Here is a 19,241-nt window from a genome sequence, read left to right as displayed (position 1 = left end):
CTAGCACACAGTGGGCATGTAATAAATATAACTGCATTTTTTTCTCCACCCTATCTCTTCCTTCAAATGTTATCTTTGCTGTGATGTTATTAAGAAGGAAATCATCTATGTGCCATTTTACAATGTCTCCTAGGTAAGTGCCTGAGTAGAAAGTTTCCCTTTGAATATAGTGCCAGAAAAAAACTTGGCTTCCCCCTCATGAATGAGTGTTTTCTCCTCCTAAGAAAGTTATGAAATTCAACAAGCTCTGATTTCTGCTCTGGCTGCAAAGACCTCCCACAAAATCAATGTATGGGTCATATACACTATTATATCTTCAATTAGTATAATTTATTCTTTCCTCTCTTCCTCGATCAAACCCTTCTACTTCTAGTCTATTAATTTTTGACTGTGCTGGATCTTACTTGCTGCATGGGCTTTTCTCCACTTGTGGCGAGCAGGGGCTACTCTCCAGTTGCCGTGCACAGGCTCCTCGTGATGCTGGCTTCTCTTGGGGCAGAGCACAAGCTCTGGGGTGCTCAGGCCTCAGCAGTCACAGCACATGGGCTCACTAGTTGTGACTCCCAGGCTCCAGAGCACAGGCTCAACAGTCGTGGCACCTGGGCTTAGTTGTGCTCCATGGCATGTGGGATCTTCCTGAATCAGGGACTGAACCCATGGCTCTTGCATTGGCAGGAGGATTCTTGACCACAGAGCCAGCAGGAAAGTCCCCATATCTAGTCTATCAAACCACCACACACACACATCTTCAAAACCTTTATGGTAGGGGCAGGAAGGCAGGAGCAAAAATTACAAAACACTCAGTGTGAAAGATACTACGACCAATGTCCATAAAATATATAGCAACTGGACGAAGACAGCTTCATTTAGCAAATTCCAGAATATTAGAAGGTAGGCTTGTGCTGTGCTGAGTTTCTCAGTCATGTCCGACTCTTTGCGACCCCATGGACTGTAGCCCGCCAGGCTCCTCTGTCCATGGGGATTCTCCAGGCAAGAATACTGGGGTGCATGGCCATACCTCCTTCAGGGGATCTTCCCAACCCAGGAATTGAACCAGGGTCTCCTGCACTGCAGGCGGATTCTTTACCAGCTGAGCTACAAGGGAAGCCAGCAGGTAGCCTGAGGACAAATAAAAATGCAGCACAACTTCATACAGAGTGAAATTCATGCATTAGTCTAAGGGGTCATATGGACTAAAAATAAGTAGATCTGTAAAGGGTAACAGAAATGGCAAAGCCTTAATGGCCTCAGCTGATTCAGGATATTTGAAAACTTCCCAGAGATGAGGTTAAGGTTCAGGGGTTTAGTGAGGACCTCTGTAAGAGGGTCTCAAGTGCTGCTGGGAGCCCAGCACTGCTCTGGTTAAACTGAGAGTTAGAATTCTTTTATTTCGATGAAACTCTAAAGAATAAAGCTGATCCTATTAGGCGTCTTAGTAAACTTCAACACTAAAATGGCCGAACGACCACAGAAATCCGTTGAAATGTATTCTCAGGTAAAAATCACTAAGGACCCAGTAGGGTAAGAAAAAGAAAAGGTAGGAAGTATGAGGAAAGTCTAACTGCAGGCAGGAGACATTTGGTACAAGCCGCCCTCCCCCCAAACTCAGCAGCATCAGAGGTCACCACTCAAGAAAGTCCTTAGATATTCACCTCCTAGCCAGCCTAAATTACTAACTTGACAGGACTCAGTCTTGATCTTTTAAAAATTTAACACAAAAAGAGGCATTAATTTCTAGTGCTCACACTAAATACAAGATACCAAATTGTGGAAATAGTTTTTATGGAAGTAACTCTGTACTTACCTCAGAAAAAGAAATTGTTGTATTCTGATACTGTGAGTGTATTTGGAAAATAACAAAAGTGACATTGCTGGAAATATGAGGCAAAATAGCTTCCTCTGGAAAGGGCTTCTTGAGCTCCAGGTATCTAAATTTCCCCACAGAAAATTCCAGAAGACCTACAAGGGGAGAAATGTTTCATTGTAACATTCATACCTCTCTGTAACCAATTTGTAGGAATTGTATACTTGAATACACATGCAAGGTTAATTTAATCCTCAGAAAAAACTGTTGAGCCCTATTCATTAATGAGGACAATGAAGCTTAAAAGGCAGAAGCAGCAACCCTCCACCTCCTCATAAACCTCCCCCCACCCCCGCCCAAGGTGATTCATCTGGAAAGGGTGGAACTGAGACCTGAAGTGGAAGAAAGGTATTTCCAAAGATGCAAACACCAGGATGTTCAAGGTGCTAGACTTCCAGAGCCCAGAAAAAGCCCTCTTTTGGTAGCAGCAGTAACAACTCTACTCAGAACAGAATCCCTGAATTTAAGGATTAACAACTCTCATGAGTTACCACCAATTGTATATGCACTGGTACTAAAGAATATATTCTGAAATAAAAAAAAAAAAAAAGAATATATTCTGAAATCAGTCCAGCTAGAGAGACACATCTGGCTTCAGTTTTATCCCACCCTTTACTAGCTATGGGATCTCGGGCAAGCTACTTAATTCCCAGATCTCCCGTACTGTAGGTGGAAAGCTTTACCACCTGAGCTACCAGGGAAGTCTTACTTAATTCCCTTAAACCTCAATTTCTTCATCTGTCTATTAGGACTATATTACCCAGCTTGTCAAGGAAAGTGTCATCAACATGGGCAATAATGTGTATTGAGTGTCCACACCAGGTACTTCATGAAAAACAAGTCTTCAAGGATCTTTTTGTTTGTTTGTTGAAGGATCAGGTTCAGAGTCCACATAAAAGGTAGGCTATCACAAGTTTTCCAACACCTCATCTAGGCTTTCCCATCTGCCGACCTGCCTCCACTGCCTGGCCGTATTTCATTCACTCTGGGAGTCTTTCTTGCAGCTGCTCACCACTTCTTTCCTTTTCCAACCTAATTCTCAAGGAATCCACTAAATAGGCTGCTTTGACTTCTGTGTGGTTCTGGGTTCCCATCTCACCCTCTGCCCTAGAGTCAGTGTATCTTTGCATAAACAGCAGAGTTCGCAAGCATTACATAAGCAGGCTTGGATGTCGGAGTTTAAAAATAAACAAAAAGATTTCAATTTAATATAGATGAAAAGGAGTCAATGAGGTAAAGATTATATTCACCAGAGCCTTAGAGTGGAACAATGTTTTTTTTTTTAGAAAGAAACTTGAGTCAGTTGGAGCTGAAAGAAACACTCCAGACACTAAATAACTTCCTAACTCATTCTTATGTACCATTTCCAAAGAAAACTAACTTTTTCAATACTTTCTGCTGCTTTTGTTGTTAACACAAGTACTCCATCTGGATGATTAAAAAAAAGAAAGACTATTAAGAAAGGCTAACCAAGAAAGCCAAACAGAACATATAAATAGTGGATGAGAATAAAGGTTTTTGTTGTCGATGTTGTTCAGTCCCTAATTTGAGTCCAACTCTTTGCAAAGCCCTGGACTGCAGCCCACCAGATTCCTCTGTCCATGGGATTTCCCAGGCAAAACTACAGGAGTGGGTTGCCATTTCCTTCCTCAGAGGATCTTCCTGACCTGGGAATGGAACCCACATCTCCTGCTTGGCAGACACTGAACCACTTGGGAAGCCCAGAATAAAAGTTACTCTCTATAGTACCTTTGTAACTTACTTTTTAAACTGATGACAAAAGAGATTATTTGTGGTTATAGTTTAATTTCTAAAAATCCAGAGAAAATTTTAATGAAGGTGATGTATTTCTTATTTATGTAACAAGACAAGACATTTCATCTTTTATGTGGAACAAAACGCCAGCCCAAAGAGAGGTAAAAATATTAAGTGACTAATAGAATCAACGGAAGTCTGGGAAAAGTGGTGAGTTTCCTGTTTTGTTTTTTTAAAGGGAGCAAGGAAAGCACTTTAACATATCCCAGGCCTTCCCATCACCATGATTACTCTATTGTGCCTAGCCTCTAAGTGTCAACTCTTTGCAACCCCATGGATAGCAGCCCACTGTCCATGGGATTTCTCAGGCAAGAACACTGGGGTGGGTTGTCATTTCCTTCTCCAGATTACTTTACTAGGAAACCAAAATTATGTATAAAATTAAGTGGATTTCAGTAAATGGCCCTAAAGACCTTTCACGTTTTGCACTTTAATTTTGGTATCATCTATCTGCCATCTTCCAAGTCTTAAAACTATCCATAAATTCTAGTCTGCAAAACTAAGAGCAAGATCAGTTTGTTTTCCTAGGAATTAATTAGATTTCCATCCTTGAATGGTTCACAGCACTCAGTTCATTTACTGGCCTGCATTTTTCGAGTTACACTTTCAGTTTTTGTGTTTTCAGAGCCTTCCCACCCCGTTTTCTCTATTTGACAAATATTTATTTAAGTACTTCTGCTGAACTAGTCACTCTGCCTCTTGAGTATTGTGACCAAAACTGATGTAAGCAAATTCATAAAGGTTATTATCACTTAACACTTAAGTTTGCCCCTAAGCCCGTCTTGGAAACTCTTTTGATAATCTTTATGTCTGTCTCCCATTACATGGGCCTTGAATCAAAATACTCTGTAGAACCTTTCAGTCAGTTGAGTAGATCAGTCATGTCCAACTCTTTGTGACCCCATGGACTGCAGCACGCCAGGCTTCCCTGTCCATCACCAACTCCCAGAGCTTGCACAAACCCATGTCCATCGAGTTGGTGGTGCCATCCAACTATCCCATCCTCGGCTGTCCCCTTCTCCTCCCGCCTTCAATCTTTCCCAGCATCAGGGTCTTTTCTAACGAGTCAGTTCTTCGCATCAAGTGGCCAAAGGATTGGAGTTTCAGCTTCAGCATCTGTCCTTCCAATGAATAGTCAGGACTGATTTCCTTTAGGATTGATCTTCTTGCAGTCCAAGGGACTCTCAAGAGTGTTCTCCAACATCACAGTTCAAAAGCATCAATTCTTCAGCGCTCAGCTTTCTTTATAGTCCAACTCTCACATGCATACATGACCACTGGAAAAAATCATTTATAACCTTTACAAGCCCTAAAAGAGACTGATGCTATCAACTAGTGAAATATTGGTTTTCTTAACCTTTCCTTAATCTATCACAACTCAGAAATACTAGGAGAACCAAAAACTTCCAGTGATTTAAAAGACAGTAGGGAAAGACACAACCATAGGAATAAAAATATATTACCAAACAACCGGTAACTTAACAAAATAATTAGAGGTAATAAAAGTAAGTATTTCTGGAGATGTATGCTAAGTGATTTTTCTTTTCTTTTCTTTTTTTTTTTTTGACTATGTGATCTTAGTTCCACAACAGGGACTGCACATGGGCCCTCCCCATTGAAAGTGCAGAGTTCTAACCACTAGACCACCAGAGAATTCCCCCAATTTTCCTTTTCTTTACACATTTCATGGTTTATTTAAATTTCCACAGTGATCATGAGATGTTCTTAGCAGAAAGAAAATACACAATTTGGAGAAAATCTCCTTCTCTGATGGCACTCAAAACACAAGTTCTACCTTAACTCTTCATCTGAAACTTATAAAATAGGGACACATCCAACCTAGATAAAATGGTGACGACACTCTCAACACTTCTGTCACTTATGTTTTTCCCTCAAAATGGTAATATTTTTTCAGATCATATATAACCATATTTAAAAAGGCTGATCATATTTAAAACTAAGATCATGCCATCACTTCATAGTAAATAGATGGGGAAACAATGGAAACAGTGAGACCTTATTTTCTTGGGTTCCAAAATCACTGCAGATGGTGACTGCAGCCATGAAATTAAAAGATGCTTGCTCTTTGGAAGAAAAGTTATGACAAACCTAGACAGCATATTAAAAAGCACAGACATTACTTTGCCAACAAAGGTGTGTATAGTCAAAACTATGATTTTTTTCAGTAGTAATGTATGGATGTTAGAGTTGGATAATAAAAATGACTGAGCGCCAAAGAATTGATGCCTTCAAACTGTGGTGCTGAAGAAGACTATTGAAAGTCCTTTGGAATGCAAGGACATCAAACCAGTCAATCCTAAAGGAAATCAACCCTGAATATTCACTGGAAGGACTGATGCTGAAGCTGAAGCTCCAATACTTTGGACACCTGATGCAAAGAACTGACTCACTAGAAAAGACCCTGATGCTGAGAAAGACTGAAGGCAAAAGGAGAAAGGGACAACAGAGGATGAGACAATTGGATGGCATCACCGACTCAGTGGGCATGAGTTTGAGCAAGCTCGGGGAGTTGGTGATGGACAGGGAAGCCCGGTGTGCGGCAGTCCATGGAGTCGCAAAGAGTCAGATATGACTGAGCTACTTAACAACAACAACAAAAATGCAAGAAATGTAGAGAAAGTTAATTCCTCCAGCAAGTACACTGTGCATAAAAAAATTACTATTAACAAATTGGTATAATCTTTCAGGATTTAGGAGATATCAGCATGAGCATCTCCACGTAAATGGGAAAAAGAAAAACACAAATATGTCTTGGTATAACCCATCTTCTAGATCTTAGATATCTTTCCACATCAAGAGACAATTCTAGTTTCCCAGTTTAAAGGTTATATAATATTACATTCTATGTCACCATGATTATTCAACCAATCTTTTATTATTTTTTGATGTGAAACATTTTTAAAGTCTTTATTGAATTTGTAACAATACTGCTTCTGTTTTATGTTTTGTTTTTTATGGTCACAAGGCATATGAGATCTTAGCTGCCCAACCAAGGATCAAACCCGTACTGCTGCATTGGAAGGCAAAGTCTTAACCACTGAAATGCGAAGGAAGTCCCCAACCAATCCCTTATTAATAAATATATATGCTATTACCATTCCAGCATGAATAATAAATAAGAAATAAAATTGTTGCGTGTTGTATAGTCACTAAGTCGTGTCTGACTCTTTTGTAACAGCATGGACCCACCAAGCTCCTCTGTCCATGGGCTTTTCCAGGCAAGAATACTGGAGTGGGTTGCCATTTCCCACTCCAGGGAATCGTGCCAACCCAGGGATCAGACCCAGGGATCGGACCCAGGTTTTCTGCATCTCCCGCATTGCAAATGGATACTTTACTGCTGAGCCACCTGGGAAGCACAAGAAATAAAATAACTGTATATATATTTTACAAAAAAAAATATATATATATACATATATGTGTGTATATCAGCAATAAACCTACTTGAGAAGGTTTTTGCTGTGACAGTGTAGCAGATCACCTTTGACACTAGATGGTTAAAATACCCAAGAGGTCTTGTTCACCTTAAGAAAATGAGAAACGAAAACAAACAACTTCTGTGAGAAAATTTATAATGATCAGGACCAAAACAGTATGTGACAGCCCTTGCTTCTGACTTCTTCAAGAAAAAACACGTAGCATTTCAGAAACAATTGCAACTTCATCTATTACTTTCCAGATTTCCAAAAGCTTCCAAAAGCAAGATGATGTCTCACCAATCCTCTTTTTCCAGTCAAATGCCTCTGGCAAGAACCAAGCAGAAGCCAGAGAACAAAGGGGAGAGACTGCATTTAACAAACTGGTTGAATATTTAACAAACCAGTCACTTGACAAATAAGTAGGGGTATGAAAAGCAGGTATCTCTGGGGGTATATTTTAAATAATATTTTCTTTGCACATTTCCTGTTTTTCATATTTTCTATAGTACTCATGAGGTGTCCTTATTAGAAAGGAATTTTAAGTTGTACATTACAATTATCTGAAGGTGCTTTTTTTAAGATATTGTTGCCTGGGTCTCTCTCCAGATCAGTTAAATCAAAATCCTTGGGGTCAGGGCCCAAGTATCAATTACAAAGCAAATATTTATTATAATAAAGGCATACAAAGAAGGGCACAAAGTTTGCACATCCAGGTCAAGAAACAGCATTCTAGCCTCTCCTTCCAGTCACTCTCTTCCCTACTTCCCAGAGGTAACCGTGATCCTCACTTCTAAAACCACAGATCGGCTCTTTTGGAAATTTAATTAAACAGACTCATACGGCATGAAGATTATGTCTAGCTTTTTAAAAATCAACATTTGTGAGATTCATCTCAGTAGCTGTAGTAACCACTATTCACTCACTTCCATTGCTGTATACTTCACGAAATAAATGTACCACAATGTATTTATCTATTCTGTTAATGAACATTTAGATTATTTCTAGTTTGGAGTAATTATAAATAACTCCATTTAGGCATCCTTGTATGTATCTTTTGGTGTACATGTACACATTTCTACTGGGAGAACCTATGAGTAGAATTATCAGGTTACAGGGTTTAGTTATGTTCAATTTTAGTATTTTTCGAGTTATCCAACATTGTTTTGCCAATTGTGACCCCTATCAACCCGTGAGAGAGCATTTCAGTAATCCAAGATGCTCGCCAACACTTGGTAAGAATATTCTGCTTTACTTATTGGCTATTTAAATATCCTCTCCGTGAAAGGGTCTTGTTTGGTCTCTCAGTCGTGTCTGACTGTGACCTCATCGACTGTAGCCCCCCAGGCTCCTCTGTCCATGGGATTTCCCAGACAAGAATACTGGAGTAGGTTGCCATCTCCTTCTCCAATGAAAGGGTCTCTTCAAGCCTTTTGCCCATGTGAAAAACTGGATTATCTGTCCTTACTGAATTTTAGGAACTCTGTAGGCATCACCGATATGAGTGTTCTGTCAGATATGGTGCAAATATCTTCTCCACTCTTATAGCTTGTCTTTTCACTCTCCTGTTACCCTGAGATGAACAGAAGTTTTCATCTTAATGTAGTCCAGTTTCTCAAGTTTTTCCTTTATTATTTTAAAGAATTATCTGCCAACGTAACTCAAGATCATAAAGATACACTCCCCATGTTAACCTCTAGAACTTTGTTCTACCTTTCACACTGAAGTCTAAAATCAGTCTGAAACTGATTTTTACATAGGATGTGAGGCTAGAGTCAAGGTTCATTTCCCATAGGAATATCCTGCTGACCTAGCAACTTTGTTGAAAGTAGTTTTCTGACTGCTCAGAAATTTCACCTCTGACAGAAGTCAAATGACAAGGTGAGGGTTTCTGAACTCTTAACTTTGTACCATTGGTCTATTTGCCTATCCTAACATCAATATCACAGTCTTAATTTCTGCCCCAAATTTGTTCTTCCTCTTCAAGACTGTATTGACTATTTTGGGCCCTTTTTAATTTCCATATAAGTGTTAGAAAGCAACTTGTCAATTTTCACAAAACAAAACAAAAACCTGTAGAAATCTGACTGGGATGTCACTGCAAGTATTAATTTGGGAAGAAATGATATTTTTATAACACATACTTCTTCGGTGATTTTGAGATATCTCTCTATTAAGTTTTTTAATTTATCTCAAGAACACTGTATCATTTTCTGTGTAGAGACTGTTCCATAGTCCATTATAATCATCTCTAAATATTTATTGTTTCTTGATGGTATTATAAATTTGCTTTTTATTTTATATTTCAATTTCTAGTTGTCTCTTTATCAAAATGCCTTTTTTTCAAAGCACTCCAGGTGATTCTAATGTTCTGCCAGGTGTGAGAACTCCTAACACAATGCTTGATGAATTAGGGAAGGATAATTATATTTTTTCCTATCCTTAGTTACCTTTATCTAACTTCTCTGTGAATTTTCTTTGGCAGCATTACACAGGCAATCTAAGAGCCATTTCACAATTTTTATAGAAGGTTGCATGTTAAACAAACCAATTATGGTTTGAGTCCTGACTTGCAGGGCTTTGTCATATTTGATATTCCAGGGCTTCATACAGTCCCAGGAAACTGACTGGCACATGATAAGTGTTTGGTAAATGATGGCTGAATTTTGTGACCTCGGGGAAGTAATTATTTTCTCTGGACGTCAGTTCCCTCATGGTAATATGCAGGCAACTGTACTGCATACATCAAATGGCTGCTAAAAGTATCAAATAGGAAAAAGATCTGTAAACTATCCAACACCGCACAACAAAACATCATTATTAATTTCCATTAGCTTTCCAATGTTTCAGAGATTCATGTAGTTACCAAGAAAAAAACTATGGAGGCAGTCAGTATGGTTCTGTTACAAATATACTAGTGAAAAGAAGAGGTCTAACATGGATAAATCCCAGCACATCCATCATAAACAGCATTGAGAAAGTGACTTCCACAGAATGGCAGGGGAAAACACTGAAAGTCAAGACGACTTTAACAATCCCGCCTGGCAGAAACTGCATTCAATCACTACTCATAAAAACATATATGGCGAAAGAAGACACATATACAAAAGAAGACAAGCATATAAAACACATCCTGAAGAGGTTAACAGGAACTTAACTGCACCTCAAAGTCATCTGGAAAAGGATGCATCAGATACATTTTATGAGGGATATTCAAGTCTTATGACTTGGGGGTGGGTGGGAAAGACATCACATCAAAGGATATTACAGTGGCTACCAGGAGACAGAGCACTCAGGTTGTAGCTCTCTAAAAAGCAGTATCTCTGCCTTTTCTGGCAAAAATATTTTTTGCCATCTAACCCACAGCGGGATCCTTTTCTATTTTCATATTCTTCCTCCATTCCTACCCAGAGTCATTTTTTCTTTCAATGTGTGTGTGTGTGTGTGTGTGTATGCTCAGTGGCTCAATCATGTCTGACTTTGCGACACTATGGACTGCAGCCCACCAGGCTCCTCTGTCCATGGGATTTCCCAGACAAAAATACTGGAGTGGCTTGCCATTTCCTCTTCCAGCGGATCTTCCCAACCCAGGGATTAAACCCACGTCTCCTGCATTGCAGGTGGATTCTTTACCACTGAGCCACCTGGGGATGACTTCTTTCCAATAATACCATTCTAAAAGGAGCTGCCTAATCCCAATATTTTCCTTTTCTTTCTCAATGAGAGCCTAAATGTGCAACCTTAACATTTTCCAACTCTTCCTTTTTACTATTTTACTAAAACATATCTCTTTACGTTTCTGCTTTAACACAACAAATTGTAGGAGAGATCTGTCAACACTTCATAATTCTCTTCAGATGGAGTATTAAAAATAGTTCAGCCACTTGAGCTGGCTGGCATTCAACTGCCCTCCCAATTTCTCACTGATACCTTCTTATGAATTTTCATTGGCCCTAAAAGATGAAGAGAAATACAAACATATACACACTTTTGCGAGAAAGAGAACACTTGCAACTAACTACAAAAATGGCCTGCTACCTTCCTTAAGGCACTTAAGAAGGTTCAAAGGGCACGATGCTAAACTCCAATTACTGGGTAAGTTCCATGTGAGTTACTGGATATGAACCTGAAATAATACTGAATTAAAGGTGTTAAGGGTATCATGGAACCGGGACTCCAAGAGAACAGAAAACTGTTTAGATGTATGATTCATCTCCTGTGCCCCGCTTGTCACCATCCCCAAACATTCCAGAAACTCAATCTGCCACCTTTAAAGCTTCCCTTAGCTTCTAAACCACTACACAAGGTGTCAAGTTAGGTTATTCTGCTATAAGATGGATAAATTTTCCAAATTTACGGCACTTGCTCAATTTCAAGTTGGTAAGTTATCAGAATCCTCCAATAGAAATCCAGCCATTTTCCAGGAGGATCATGCAAGTGCTGAAGTGTCTCTGTTAATTCCCACTCTGATCTCTACCTGACAGATGTGGAGAATATCAGGTTTCATTACTGCTCAGCAGTCAGTTTCCCACATGCTGCCCTTCTCCTACCCAGAACAACAATACTGATGCAAGGGCAGAAGAATAACGTGGCTGAGGAAACGCTAGTGCTGTAATCACAGAAAGGAGGTGAGAAACAGCATCCGAAAAACATTAATTTCTCAAATTACTTCACGAGTCTGATCATCTGCACACTCTAATCTCTCAGACTCTTCTCCTTGGAAGAATGGAGCTGGCCTGATGAGGAAGGGAGAAGAGATTCTATTTCAAGGAATAAGAATTCAGAGAAGAATTAAGGGTAAAACACCATACTAAATAAAGCATTCTCACTGGAGGGCAGCTTTGTAGAAGGGGAGGACCATGAAATTTACAAGACACAGGGGTTCATAGGCTACCTGTGCCCCATTGAACTGTTCACTCCTGTAGTGAGCATCATCCTGGGTCTCAGCTTCATCCTCCACCAGTGAGAGACAGTAATTATCTCATAGGGTTGTCAGGAGTAAACAACACTGTCATGAAAAGCACCTGGCACAGACTGCACGCAGTGAATGTGAGTGCCCTGTGAGAAACAAGGCTTTCTTTTTTTTTCTTCTGCAAAAGTGTAACTGCCCTTTTCAGCTTTGGTCTTCAGTCCTAGGCAAAAATTCTAGGATTCAGTTTGCACAGAGCGTTTCACAGATAAGCATTTAGAAGCACAATCACATTATTCAGAAAATGTTGTGTTTCAGAACCACAACTAGTCTCTTAAGCTCAATACATAACCAAAATACGCTTGACCTCACAACACGGAAAAGCACATGATTATCGGCTTGGTACAATTAGTGGTTTTTGTTTACATTAACAAAACACCAACTAGTGCTAAGATCCATTCACCAAGCACATGACCTTTGAGCTGAAGTCCCATTCTGGGTTCACTTTTCCTCTGAAACTCCGCCGAGGATAACGAATTTGAAAAGCATCTAGATTTGGGGAGTACAAGAACCGCTGCAGCTTGGCTTTATCAAGTTTCGCAGTCCAGAGGTTCAGATCAGCCACTTGGGAGCAAGCGGGTGTTTCACGGTGTTAAATTAAACCTGCAAACATGGCTACGCCCTAAGGGAAAGAATAATGTGTCTGAACAAGCGGGTTTCCTATCTCTTCCCATTTCCCCAGTATAGATTAAGAGGTTGACAGAAGGGCCTTCTTAGCCAATAGGACTTGTCTCCTGCAGGAAAGGACCTCGATCCATTCCTGCCAGTTCTGAACGCACCGCCTCCCCGGCTGAGTGGACTGACCCCAGGGCGGATTTTGACCTTGCAATAAATGTCAGACCAAGTTTGGGTTGCAGAAGTCAGGCGCCCCCGACCTTACCCTCGCTGGAGTTTCCGACGATCTCAGCTCCGCCGGCCGCCCGGGTTACCGAAGCCAGCACCGCGATGAGCAGCAGCCGAAGGAGCTCCATCGCTGCCCGGGCCGGGCCCCGCAGTCTCGCCAGCGCTACCCCGGGTCGCCAGCGCCTGGCGCCATCACTCCCAAGATGCACTCCCTGCACACCTGCCAGCCCCGCAGAGCCCGCGCGCCCTGGGCCCAGCAGACCGTTCCAGTTCCGGTAATTAGCCCCGCTGCGCGGCCTCGCGCCTCCTCCAGACCTTCACGTCACGCGGCGGGGCCTCGGGGGCGGGGCCTGGGGCGGGGCCTCGGGGGCGTGGCCTGGGCCGGGCCTGGGCGGGGCCTGGGCGGGGGCGGCCGGGGCCGAGGGCGGGCCGGGGCGGGGCCTGGGCGGGAGCGACCGGGGCCGAGGGCGGGCCGGGGCGGGGCCGGGGGCCGCGCGGGATCGAGGGGCGTGTCCGGGCGGCGCGAGCCTCGGTTCGGCTGGCCGAGCCTCTCAGACCCCCACCCCGGGGTCAGCGGCGACCCCAGGAAGTTCTGTGGTGTAACCTGTGTCTCTCAACTTTGGTATCTTAGCACTTACGAAAGCCACCGTTCGAGGAAAAATATAACCCTTTCTTTTGAGGCCTAACGTCTCCCGGTACCACGTTTAACGGTCCTTTGCAAAAGGGGAGAAAAAGAGGAATCTGGTGCTCAAAACGCTAGAGATGATCGTTTCTCCCTGTCGCAATTGCCTTAGCCGCTCAGGGAGAGGTTAGTTTGAAAATGTGGGGGCGATGCTGTGTCTGTAGTACTTACTGCGATAGTGATGAGTGCCACGTTTAAAAATGAGGTTTCATTTTCTCCAAGCGAAACATCCTCGAAGACTCAAGACCTTCATCTGAACTTCCCCTCTCTAATTTTATACCCGAGGGCTGTTTAAAGAGCAGTGGTCCATGTGATTAGATGGCTCGCGAGACGATGGTGGAATTAGGTTTATAGATTCAAAGTTATTTGGGGAAGAGTGCCCTGCTTTATTTTTCCTGCTCTTTCACTTTTTTGAGGATTTCCCTGGTGGCTCGGACGGTAAAGCATCTGCCTAGAATGCGGGAAACCCGGGTTTGATTCCGGGCTCAGGAGGATCCCCTGGAGAAGGAAATGGCAACCCACTCCTGAGCGACTTCACTTTTACTTTTTCAGTTATATAGTTCAATGAACAATCGTGTTGAAAATTACATATTTGGTTAATCCACTACTAAACGAAAAACCTATAGCAATCACCATAATATTAACAGGCACAAGTCTTCAAGTCTTTTCCTGTCCTTCCTCTGCCTGGTCTAAATGTTCACAGCTGCGGTACTACTGTTTATTCCTATGGTTTTTATTACTGTCCTCATTCCAGTAATTCTCAGTAGATGAAATACCAAGAGCGATTATAAGGGTAGCATTTGCATCCACAGATGGAGCATGCAATAAACTGTGTCTGATAACTGATTAACTGTATTAGGGAGGAAGGATTACAACTCTCACATTGTCACAAGATCTTAACAGAGCTAGAGGAAATACATGTTTTTAAAAAAATAGGGACTTCTCTGATGGCACAGTGGATAAGAGTCTGCCTGACAATGCAGGAGACATGGGTTCAATCCCTGATCCAGGAGGATTCTAAAGATGTGACTAAGCCCATGTACCACAACTGCTGAGGCCATGCTCTAGAGCCCGAAAGTCAGAACTTCTGAGCTCACGGTGCTGCAGCTACTGAAGCTGGTGCTCCACAAGGGGAGAGGCCACCACAATGAGAAGCCTGCACACCACAACTAGAGAGCAGCTCCCACTCTTCAAAACTAGGAAAAGATGGCTAGAAGTAATAAAGACCCAGCATAACCAAAAAATAAATTATATATCTCAGATCTCCCACTCTTTTAAGAATTTATTTGAGCAAAAATCTCTTGGAATCTGGCAGCATGAAAGTGGAGGAACTTACTAAGCAAAAAAGCAAAGGAGGAAGCCATAAAGAAAAAGACTGGTAGATTTGGCTACTTAACATTTTTAATTATATTAAAGTAAAAAACACCATAAATAATATGATCAAGTTGATGGCCAAAAATAAAAGTTAGCAAACAATATGAATAGGGAATCTTAAAATAATAAAAGAAACACAAATGTCCAATAAACACATGAAAGATAAGTTCAAATTTACTAGTAACAAACATACATACAAAATCAAGTCAAGAAACTAAGCTGCAACTATTTCAAAAGAACAAGAACTTTGAGTGTGAATGAAAGATTTGAGAAGACATTCTATGATGGAATTAGTGACAGTGTAATTTCATACACCTTTTTATAGCATGAGCTGCATCAAAAACCTTAAAAATACTCATAGCTTTAGTGTGATAATTACACTTTTAGATTTAAGTATGTAAATATGTATAAAAATTTTATATATATAGTGTACAAAACTGTTCAAGGTGCTATTTACTATAGCAAAAAGAACTAAAACAGCCTACATCCCAACAATAAGGAAGTAATTAAAAAACCTGTAATGCATCCATGTGATAGAACACTGTGTAGCCCATCAAAAATCATGCTTTAAAAGGCAACTGATTGATCAGGAAATGTTTATGAAAAGACAAGTTAAAAAGCAATAAAAAAATATATATGTAGTATAAGCTTTTTTTGTTTTCTTTTTGATATGCATTCATGTTTATATGTCAGAAAGTTTGAAAGAACATTATCACAATGTTTAGAATAGTTTATCTCCAGGTGATTGGATTAAGAATAATTTTCTCAGACTTCCCTGATGGTCCAGGGGTAAAGAATCTACCTGCCAATGCAGGGGACACTGGTTCAATCTCTGGTCTGGGAAAAGTCCACATGCCTCAGGGCAACTGTGCCTGTGCGCACAACTACTAACCTCCTGTGCCACAATTACTGAAATCCATAAGCCCAAGAGCCTAGACTCTGCTACAAAGAGAAGCCACTGCAATGAGAAGCCCATGAACCAGAACTAGAGAGTTGCCTCCACTTGCCACGACTAAAACAAGTCTGTGCACAGCAACAAAGACCCAGCACAACCAAAAGTAATTAATTAATTTTTTAAAAAAGAATGATTTTCTCTGTCCTTTGTAAAATGTCTATGAATGTATATAGCTTTTGATTAAGAAAATAATTTTTTTTTAAAGATACTGTTCTGAAGGTTTTCTGGTAAAATCATTCAGGGTAACAGTCCATCTTCCTGAGAATGACACGTTTTTCATGATATAGTGCCCATCCAGCTTTCTGGGCTCTTGGTGCAACTCAACTCTTGTGTGCCGGCCATGCTGAATTAGTTTCACTTCCCTGAACTAATCCTGTTCTCCCTTCTCCACGTTTTTGCATTGCAGTTCCCCGTACCTGCAGAAGACAGATGATGACAGATGTGTCAGTAAGCAGAAGAGGATCTCATTACCTCGGCTCTGGAATACTGTAACAGCTTGGGGAGAGTGTTGGCTGTGGTTCCTTGCTCATGTCAGAGTTCCACTGGCAACCTGTGAAGCAAATGGGCCCAGCAGCTTTGCAGATAAGATTTTATTCCTAAGAATTGAAACCAAACACAAATCCAGGAAACAGATAACCAGAGCCTTAAGGACTGCTTAAAGTTTAAAAAAGAAAGGAAGGTGGGCAATTTATCCTAGATTTTTGACAAAATGTAAGATGTTGGGAAAGATTGAAGGCAGGAGGAGAAGGAGATAACAGAGGATGAGATGGTTGGATGGCATCACTGACTCGATGGACATGAGTTTGAGCAAGCTCCAGGAGGTGGTGATGGACAGGGAAGCTTGGCTTGCTGCAGTCCATGGGGTCGAAAAGAGTTGGATACGACTGAGTGACTGAACTGAACTGAACTGAAGACATTTGGATGGAGATGGGAATAGGGTTTCAGGGGAAAGGCAGGAAAGGTTCTATGTGAAGCTCTCCCATTTATCCGATCTCATTCTTTAAAAAAAAAATTTTTTTTTTATTTGACTGCTCCAGTTCTTAGTTGCCACATGCAGGATCTTCACTATGCGATCTAGTTTACTGACTAGGGATCAAACCCAGGCTCCCTGCATTGGGAGCATGGAGTCTTGGTCACTAGACCACCAGAGAAGTTCCTATCCTGTCTCATTCTAAACTTACCTTAGCTCTGTATTTTTTAATACTGTTGTTTTTCCTGCTGGTTACATTCTTTGGACTGTGTTTATTAAATTAAATTCAATAAATGTTTATTTACTAATTTATATGGAAATCATTATGCTAGGAAATTCATTCACTTAGTCCATAAATATGCATTCAGTGACTTCTGTGTCAGGCTAAATGCTAGGTGCTAGGTATTAGAAATTAAAAAAATAGGAAACATATTAAAATATGTTTCCTGCTCATAAGTAGCTAATAGTGTTGAGTTAATAAGAGTCATGTATGGATAATTAAACCTCAATTTGCTAAGTGTAATAACAGAAGTACAAGGAACAATTGTGGTAAAGATTGGGAGCAATTAACTTACTCTCGGGTTTCAGGAAATGTATTATCAAAAAATAAATTGTTTAAAGTGAGGTTTAAAGCTGAATGGATGATCAACAAGGGAACAAAATCAAGGTAGGAATGAAGTGTGGGCTTTTCATACAGGAAAAGAGAATTAATGTGTCTTATATGATGTTCACAGGCGTGTGAAACAGCAGAGCATTTATAGGAAATTGCAAGTAATCTACTATAGCAAATGCTTACAGTATTTCAGCACAGTCCTCGGAACAGTTTAGAAGTTAAATAAATTGTGACTAAATAGTTAATAAAGGTAGTTAAGGGTCTAGAATGTCAAGTTAAAGAACTGTTAAAGTTTTCTTTTTCTGAAAAAATGTCATTACAGATTAAACAAATTAAAATACTACAAGATAGGCTATAAGGTGATTTTAAAAAAGTGAATCTGGATGATGGGTACATTAAGTGTTCCCTACACTATTCTCTTTACTTTTGTGTATATTTGAAACTTTTAATAATATAAAACTTAATAGGACATACTTACCAAAATTGTGTTTAAAAGACAGTGTTAGTCGCTCAATTATGTCCAACTCTTTGTGATTCCATGGACTGTAGCCCATCAGGCTGCTCTGTCCATGGGATTTTTCAGGCAAGAATACTGGAGTGGGTTGCCATTTCTTTCTCCAGGGGATCTTCCCACTGCAAGGATTGAAGCCAGGTCTCCTGCATTGCAGGCAGTTTCTTTACTGTTTGAGCCTCCTGGGATTAAAAGAAAAATAATACTGGGTTCCTCCTCTTAAAACCATATAATCCAGTTGGGGATTCAAGAAAATCAAATGAAAAAGCATGTGAAAAAAATGTCAAAATCACAAAAAAAGAGAAGGGAGTCCATGTGGACTCTAGTAATTCAAAAAATTTGCATGAAAATAGTAAAACTTTTTACTAAAAAATCCTAAAGGAAATCAGTCCTGACTATTCATTGAAAGGACTGATGCTGAAGCTGAAACACCAATACGTTGGCCAGCTGATGTGAAGAACTGACTCATTGAAAAAAGACCTTGATGCTGGGAAAGATTGAAGGCAGGAGGAGAAGAGATGACAGGATGAGATGGTTTGATGGCATCACTGACTCAATGGACATGAGTTTGAGCAAGACCTGGGAGTTGGTAATGGACAGGGAAGCCTGGTGTGCTGCAGTCCATGGGGTCGCAAAGAGTCGGACACAACTGAGCGACTGAACTGAACTGAGCAAAACTTTAAAAGATAGAGTATGAATTAAATAACAGCAAAGAAATTGTTTTGATAAAACCTTAGTCGTTTAGTAATTTCTAACTCTTTGGACCCTATGGACTGTAGCCCGCCAGGTTCCTCTGACCACAGAATTCTCCAGGCAAGAGTACTGGAGTGGGTTGCCATACCCTGAACTCTGGGGAACCTTCCTGACCCAGAGGTTGAATCTGAGTCACTCACATTGCATGCAGATTCTTTACCATCTGAGCCACCAGGAATGGTCATCAACTGGAGGCAATTTTGCCCCACACTTCCCAGGAGATATTTGGGACTATCTGGAGATATTCTGGATTGTTACTACCGGGGAAGGGGGAGGGCATTGCTACCATCATCTCAAGCATAGAGGACAGGGATGCTGGCAAACATTCTACAATGCCCAGGACAGCATCTCTAGGACAAAGAATAATCAACGCAAAATGTCAATAGAGGTATTGTTGAGACATCCTGAGCATATGTAGCTGTATTAGGCTGATGAGTTATTGCCTGACGTTCACA

At 40.8% G+C, this 19,241-nt stretch overlaps 1 protein-coding gene across 1 annotated transcript in view; it reads right to left on the bottom strand.

The window, feature by feature from the left end:
* The window catches only part of TM7SF3 (transmembrane 7 superfamily member 3), a 41,381-nt gene extending 28,127 nt beyond the window's left edge, over positions 1-13,254 (bottom strand). The window contains exons 1-2 of the mRNA XM_065940009.1: positions 12,966-13,254; positions 1,805-1,959 (exon numbers count right to left, since the gene is read on the bottom strand). Of these exons, the coding sequence (XP_065796081.1) occupies positions 1,805-1,959; positions 12,966-13,056 (246 nt within the window). The 5' untranslated portion in view covers positions 13,057-13,254. The remainder of the gene's footprint in view (positions 1-1,804; positions 1,960-12,965) is intronic.
* Positions 13,255-19,241: the final 5,987 nt, after the last annotated feature.

Source organism: Muntiacus reevesi, chromosome 1 (genome assembly GCF_963930625.1).
Source record: "Muntiacus reevesi chromosome 1, mMunRee1.1, whole genome shotgun sequence".
Lineage (NCBI taxonomy): Eukaryota > Metazoa > Chordata > Mammalia > Artiodactyla > Cervidae > Muntiacus > Muntiacus reevesi.
The sequence above is the reverse complement of the archived record's forward strand: the minus strand, read 5'-3'. Positions and strand labels throughout refer to the sequence as shown.